This window comes from Phocoena sinus, chromosome 2 (genome assembly GCF_008692025.1).
Source record: "Phocoena sinus isolate mPhoSin1 chromosome 2, mPhoSin1.pri, whole genome shotgun sequence".
Taxonomy (NCBI): domain Eukaryota; kingdom Metazoa; phylum Chordata; class Mammalia; order Artiodactyla; family Phocoenidae; genus Phocoena; species Phocoena sinus.
The window spans coordinates 102923812-102931268 of NC_045764.1; the positions used below are offsets into that span (position 1 = coordinate 102923812).

The window sequence follows — 7457 nt, forward strand, 5'->3', positions numbered from 1 at the left end:
CAACTTTTCATCTCTTTGCAATCAGAATCAGGAAGTCTCTCCCTCCTCCCTCCGTCTCCTTCTCCTTTGTTATTAGCTTCATGAGTGGGGACGTTAATGTATTCACTAGACGATGTCTTCACACCGCTGTTTCCTGTAATTACTGTCACTTCCCTCCCACTGTCCCGGCTTATTTGACTGTAAAGTGCTTGGAGGAGGGACAGTGTGGAGAAAAGACACAACACAGACAACACAGGCTGAGATCGAGTAGTGTAATGTTAACATCCAAGAAAGTAAAACAAATAATTACCTCTGCAGTAGCTCATTTACAACGGGTAACACATGGAGGTCAATGCACCAGAGATTAAAAAAAAATGATGGATATAATCAGGGACCCCTCCGCTAGAGGATGGGGAGCTGTACCCATATTACCAACAACAGTCACCCCAAGCAAGGCAAGCAGCCACATCTGCCCTCCTTCAGGGGGTAGATCCACTATACTTGTCATGTAGATCAGCTACATTGTCACTGGAGACTCGGATCCAGCCATCCTCCCGGACATGGTAGAGGTTGACGGAACCTCCTGAGTAGGCATCTCTGTAGGTGGCTTGGTAGATGGCTCGACGGGCCAGATCATAGGCCTCTTCCACCTCCAGGTCATAGGAGTAACCCCTATCCATGACCCCATAAGCATACACAGAGCCAGAACCTACAGAGAAGGTGGCCCCCGAGATCCGGTTTCCTTCACTGTCCACGTAGTAGAGGCCTGGAAAGAGAGATGAGGTTAGTAAGAAAAAAATGATCACCCCTTTTGAGATCTGATTCATCCTCCAAGGCAACAGTTCTCCATTCCTGTTGAAACCCAGGGGAGACCAACAGAAATACAAGAAAATAGCACTTCTATAAAATTACTTAAAAAAAAAAGGTGAAGAAATCAAATTAAATTTTAAGACTTCAGGATTCTACACATGCCACCCCATCTTACCTCACATTACAGTAACTGCCTTGTCTGTCTGTACAACCAAAAAGCAAGTATAATTCAAATGACTTAGGTTTCAAGCACAGAACTTCAGGCACTGTGAGAGGTAATATTTAAGACAATCCTGGGATTTCCCTGGCAGTCCAGTGGTTAAGATTCTGCACTTCCAATGCAGGGGGTGCAGGTTCGATCCCTGGTTGGTGAACTAGGATCCCACAGGCTGTGCAGCCAAAAAATGAAGGAAAAAAAACCAAAAAGACAATCCTAACCCTCAGAGTTTAGACTATCTGGAGTGCAAGGCATACGTCACACAGTAAGAGAATAAAGCCTATAATTTTAAATCATATTGTAAAGACCTGCACTGTCCAGTATGGTAGCCACTAGCCACATGTGACTACTAGGCATTTGAAATGAAGCTAGTACCACATCATAATATTTTGGATCTACTGGGTTAAATAAAATATATTATTACAATTAATTTTCCTTTTTATTTTAAAAAATGTGGCTACTATAACATTTAAAATTACATGTATGGCTCACACTATATTTCTATTGGACAGTGCTGGTACAGTGGTAGGCCAGGTCAATCGCCTATTTTTTTTATTTTAATTTTTTAAATTAATTTCTTTTTTTTTGGCTGCGCTGAGCGGCTTGTGGGATCTTAGTTCCCCAAACCCGGGCCCTCGGCAGTGAAAGCGCACAGTCCTAACAACCAGACTGCCAGGGAATTCCCCCAACCACCATTTTTATAAAGTTTTATTGGAACATAGCCACAGCCATTTGTGTATATATTGTCTATGACTACTTTTTTGCTAAAACAATGGAGCTATGTAGTTGAGACAAAGATCATATAGCCTACAAGCCTAGAATATTTACTTATATTTTGCCCTTTATGAAAAAGTTAGCCAACCTCTGGTATAGACAAAAGTTTAGACAAAGATGTAGTAAAATTTTTATCATTTCCATCTGCCCGCTGGGCCTCTCCAGCTGGATGCCTTTGTCACCAAATTCATATTTAAATTTCCTGCCCTCAAATACTTTTAGTGGTTCTCCATTACCTACCAAACTCATCCACCAATCCTTCTGTATTTTCAAATTCTGTCAATGCATCACTAATATTTTTCCTATCTCAGTGGTTCTCAAAACTCACTATGCATCAGAATCATCTAAGGAAGTTTTTTTTTGTTTTGTTTTGTTTTTTTGCCACAACAAGCGGCTTGCAGGATCTTAAGTTTCTGGATCAGGGATCAAACCCAGGGCCCCGGCTGTGAAAGTGCTAAGTCCTAGCCAATGGACCACCAGGGAATTCCCAGGAAGTTTTTAAAAAAGATGCCTAGGACTTACCCCAGGTATTCTTTTTCAATTGGTCTGGGTGGGGGACAAGCATGGGTCTAGATTCTTAAGTTCTTCAGGTGATTATGATACAAGCCAGGTTGAAAAGCACTGCCCTTATCAGTTTTCAGGTTCCAATGGTTCTAACATGGAGCCCCTCCTCAAGTCCCATTGCCACTACCTTGCCTAGCAGCTCACCATCTGGTTCCAACTGCTTCACAATTATAGACTTTAGTTCCAATTAAATTAGATGTCCAGTTACTTCCCCCAAAATCTCATGCTTCTTCCCTGTCTTCTTTTGTTCATTGTTTCCTTTCTCTCATTTTCACATCCGGGAAAATGAGTGCGCCTCAATTCCTCCCATCAGAAGCAATCCCCCCACCCCCCAAATTCCTTCAGCATTTTATTGGTTCTCTTTAAAGTGGCATTCATCTCATTCAGCCTTGCATTAAGTAATCTGTGACACTTTCTCAGTCAGCTTGAAGCCAGGGGCTGACTCATCCTGAATGGGACAGCTTGTCAGGAAGGCTTCTTGAGATGGTACAATTTAGGTTATGCTATGACTTCCTGGGTTTTCCTTGCTAGCCAGTTTCTGTACTCTCTTACATTGTTTTCCACCACCTGGGACCAATCCAATAGCTAAGGGTTCAAAACAACATTTCTGAAATGCTACCCTAGACCACACAAGATGTATGGAACTGTTCTTTCACACTTTTCAAAGAGAAAAGTGTTTCAATTTCCAAAGTAACAAACTGAGCTCCTCTATCACATGCACTTTTAAATCTCTCCTCATTCATCCTCTATTTTTTTTTTTTCTTTTTTTTTTTTTTTTGTGGTAGGCGGGCCTCTCACTGTTGTGGCCTCTCCCGTTGCGGAGCACAGGCTCCGGATGCGCAGGCTCAGCGGCCATGGCTCACGGGCCTAGCCGCTCCGCGGCATGTGGGATCTTCCCAGACCGGGGCACGAACCTGTGTCCCCTGCATCGGCAGGCGGACTCAACCACCGCGCCACCAGGGAAGCCCATTTCATCCTCTATTGAGTAATGAACTAATATTCTCCAAAGCAAATGAAAAAGTGGTGGGTATCCTACAGTTGTTCAAAAGAGGAAAACTAGGCATTTAGAAAGCAGGTAAATGAGGGAATTCCCTGGTGATCCAGTGGTTAGGACTCAGTGCTTTCACTGGTCAGGAATCCCTGACAGTTCAATTTCTAGTCAAGGAATCCCACAAGCCGTGCAGTCAAAAAAAAAAAAAAAAAAAAAAAAAAAGGAGTTGGGGGGAGGTAAATGAATGAAGCAAAACCAATAGGAGGAAAGAGTAACTATTTTCAAGCACCAAAGGGGAAAATTAAACAGAAAGTGAGTGACTAGCTGTATCCCAGCTTGACTAAAGGGACATTCAAAATTGGCTGAAAAAGAACTGATATCAGATACAAGACTGAATTTCCTGGCAAGGTTTTTATATACCAGAAGGAAAAATAGGCTAAGGAATTTCTTTTCAGAGATGACAACAGGACCTAGGGGATTATATCAAGCAAAGAAAGGCGATGAGCCCCAAAGGGCCCCCCTTCTAGGCCAAAGACTCTCTTCAGGAAAAAAGGGAAGAGGAATGACTAACTTTTGAGTAGGTACTTAGTTTCGCTGTCCAATATGGAAGGCACCAGCGACATGTGGCTGTGAGCACCTGAAATGGGGCTAATGACACATGCCGAAATGATAATAGTTATTTTGGATTAAGGGAACTGTTAAAATTAATTTCACCCATTTCTTTTCACTTTTTAAATACATCCATTAGAAAATGTAAAATTACATGTGCGGCTCACATTGTATTTCTATCAGATGGCACTGACTAGAGTTTTTATGTCTATTAGCTGATTTAATTCTTATATACAACTCTTTGCAGGTCTTATCATTTTACAGGAGAGGCCAGAAGGAAACACATTATGTGTCAGACACTACATGCTTGACATGTATTACCTCATGGAACCTATGTAACAGATGATGAAACAGTCTGAGAAAGTAAGCAACCTGCCCAAGGTCACATGGGTGGTCAATGACACAGCTGATCTACTTCCCTGCCCCTTCCTACACTACAGCCCTTCCTTGAACAGACGAAAGGACTGAGAACTAACCAACACATCCCCAGCACTGACATAAGCTCTTCCATTTATCTGATTCATCCAACCCCTCTTCTCTGTAGTGCCAGCCCAAGAATCACATGGTTGCAGCTTAACTCACCAGGGCCTCTCTTATCCCAGCCACAGATCATGGTGCCCATAGACAGCCCCATGCCTTTATACTGATACACCATGTTGGCAAGCAGCTTGGAGGCAGCTGCTACCGAGATGCGTTCCTTGTTTCGAAGCTCATAGATTCGACACTGCCGAGCCAACAGCCGCTCCCAAAAGCTGCAATCCGCTGCACCCCCAGCCATGGTACCCAGCAGGTAAGGGTTGATCTCTATCACCTTCTTTACTGTCTGGGAGGCAATGTAGGCACCTGCTGTGGCCCGGGAGTCTGCTGCAACAATGACTCCATGGCGAAACTGTTAAGATCAGAGGAAACACAAAACGGGCCACATGAGACCACAGAAACATCATCTTTGACATTTCTTTATGCATCAGTGCAAACCCAGAACATCTCTGTCTCTGCCGTTTTATACTTCACAACATACTTTCCCTCATATTAATGTCACTAGAGCTTCACATCAATCCCTTGACATGGATTACCTTCAGTATTACCTTCACTTGATGGCTGAGGAATGAGATCGAATGACTTACCCTAGATCATACAGCCAGTTATTGCAAAGCTGGGCCAAGAATCCCAATTGTCTGGCTCCTAGTACAGCGCTTCCTCCCACCAATCTTCCTCCTCAAACCATAACGTTTCGGTAACCCTGGCCTATCGGGGCTTCTCAGTTTCTAAAACCTTTGGTGGTTACAACAGCCTTCCCTCTGCCAGTGTTCACTGCTGCTGCGGCCTTTCCTGGACAGGAACACCCTGGGGTCGCCTAGGTATCAACCCAAGCGGCCTCGGGCTCCTTCTCCCACTTACCACACGCCCCGCCCTTCCAGCCCCATCGCCCCCCCACTCCGGCCAGAGCGAGAACCGAGGCCTCTCGGGGCAGTGACAGCAAAACCGCCGGGGTTGGGGTGAGAGGTCCGAGCCTCCGTCTGGGTTTCGTGGCCGCGACCACCGCGGGTTCCGGACCAGCTGGGAGATCGGGAAGGGCGCGGGCGCGCAGAACTGAGCCCGGCGCGACGGCTGGGTCCGCACCTTGAAGGCCAGGGTGGTAGTTCCATGAAGCATTTCGATTCTCGGCTCCTCTGGGACACCCCAGCTGGGCGCGACCAGGCTCAGCCCATCGCTGGGACTCCCTGGACCCAGGTCCAGCAGATCCGCACGACCCCCGAGCCCGAAAAACCCGCGCCGATTCACGGGTAGCGGCCTCTCCAACACGCTGGCCAGCGCCATGTCTAGTAAGGGCAAAGGGAACTGCCTGCCAGAACGCCTAGCAAAGAGCGGCCGGGCAACGCCTCGTCGTCACAGCTTCACTCCCTATTAAATCTATCACAGGGAGCAACCATTTTAACTCCTGGCAACCACGCCTCCAAACACAAGAGCCAGACGCGAGTGATTATTTTCACCGGGGAGGAAAAAACAAATGGCTTCACTCCCCTTAAATTACAAAGAGATGTGGCTGCCATCTTGATTTTGGTCACGTAAACAACACGGGATTAGATTAACCTCAAATTCATAGGAAGCAATCGCAAACGTCCAGGTTGAGGGACGGAAGTGGGGCCGGCCATCTTTCAGAAGGGCGTGACTGGATGAAAACCTGTTCTAAACCGGTAGCGGTAAGTCAGCCCCGCCCGGTGTCCAAGCAACACTTACATCACTACTGCTTCAGCAGTCTGTTAACGCGACTGAAGTTGCCATTTTGTGTAAGGGCACTCTCTAATAGTGGGTAAAATAATGATCTACGCTGAGGCCATTTTCCTATGAAGTTAGTAAAACCACAGTAGTTTGTGCTAAAAAGCGCAACAAAATAAGAGCGCTATACCGCTTGTTGTTTGATAACATCAATCGCCACGCTACCCACGTTCTCTAACTGTAACCAATTTTTAAGATTCAGCATTGTCTTTACTCCCACCCTCTGGTGGAAATTCTACTGAGTGATGAATTGACCAAAAGGCAGATAGAAGAATAAAGAAGGAAAAGCAAAGGGCCCAGTTAATCCACAGACTGGGTTCGCAATTCAGCTCCTGAATAACTGAGTCAATAATAATTTACCATTTCAGAGCCCGGAGGAGAGTTGAGGCTCCATAAAGATGTACAAAGAGGTTTTCTGACTTAAGCTAGCTAAGACAAGCTCTTGTTCAGGAATGTGCTGTATTTCATTGTTTCTTCCTCTCTTCACCCACCTTAATTTTTCAACCCTTTTGGGAACCATAACAAGCAAGGAAGTGGGCAAGTGTATGAAATGTTGCCTCCTGCTTTATGGTTCTATGAAGACAGCATCTGCCGTTCCTTGTTGGATTCCAGCAGCAACGTCCATCAATATCTAAATTCCTGGGCTTCCCTGGTGGCACAGTGGTTGAGAATCCGCCTGCCAATGCAGGGGACACATCCCTGGTCCGGGAAGATCCCACATGCCATGGAGCAACTAAGCACATGCACCACAACTACTGAGGCTGTGCTCTAGAGCCCGTGAGCCACAACTACTGAGCCCGTGTGCCGCAACTACTGAAGCACGTTCCTAGAGCCTGTGCTCCGCAGCAAGAGAAGCCACCACAATGAGAAACCTGCGCACCACAACGAAGGGTAGCACCCGATCACCGCAACTAGAGAAAGCCCGTGTGCAGCAACGAACACCCAACACAGCCAAAAATAAATTTATTAAAAAGTATATATATATATATCTAAATTCCTCTTTCCTCTGATGCCCAACTCAGCCCCTTCTCCTCCCAACAGACTCTGAGAGTGTTGTATTTTTAATGCTGAAATTTGACAACTCTTTCCAAACCCAACCATCAGAATATAATGAAGCAGAAGATCTTTCTGTGGGTCTCACACTTTCATGGTGTGGAAAATGCAGAGTGCCTCTGTTTACTGAGCAAGTATTATTTTGCAGTCACTCCTGCAATGCAACTAATCCTCCTGACTTCT

At 45.6% G+C, this 7457-nt stretch overlaps 1 protein-coding gene across 2 annotated transcripts; it reads right to left on the reverse strand.

Moving 5' to 3' along the window:
- Positions 1–237: 237 nt before the first annotated feature.
- On the reverse strand, positions 238–6111 carry PSMB5 (proteasome 20S subunit beta 5). 2 transcript variants are annotated; one of them, XM_032623911.1, is made up of 3 exons: positions 5565–6111; positions 4527–4833; positions 238–745 (listed from the first exon to the last, which is right to left on the reverse strand). In XM_032623911.1, the coding sequence occupies exons 1-3, from the start codon at positions 5760–5762 to the stop codon at positions 459–461; spliced, it is 792 nt and encodes a 263-aa protein (XP_032479802.1). In that variant the 5' UTR covers positions 5763–6111; the 3' UTR covers positions 238–458. The 2 variants fall into 2 exon arrangements, with proteins under 2 accessions (XP_032479802.1, XP_032479803.1); XM_032623912.1 differs by lacking the exon at positions 238–745 and adding an exon at positions 770–1055 and having other exon boundaries at positions 5565–5812.
- Between the last annotated feature and the right edge of the window lie 1346 nt (positions 6112–7457).

Coding starts and splice junctions, on each gene's coding strand:
- PSMB5 (XM_032623911.1), bottom strand. CDS start 5,762: ATGGCGCTGGCCAGCGTGTTGGAGAGGCCGCTACCCGTGAATCGGCGC. Junction 4,834..5,564: donor CTACCACCCTGGCCTTCAAG/GTGCGGACCCAG, acceptor TGATCTTAACAG/TTTCGCCATGGAGTCATTGT. Junction 746..4,526: donor CTGGGATAAGAGAGGCCCTG/GTGAGTTAAGCT, acceptor CTCTCTTTCCAG/GCCTCTACTACGTGGACAGT.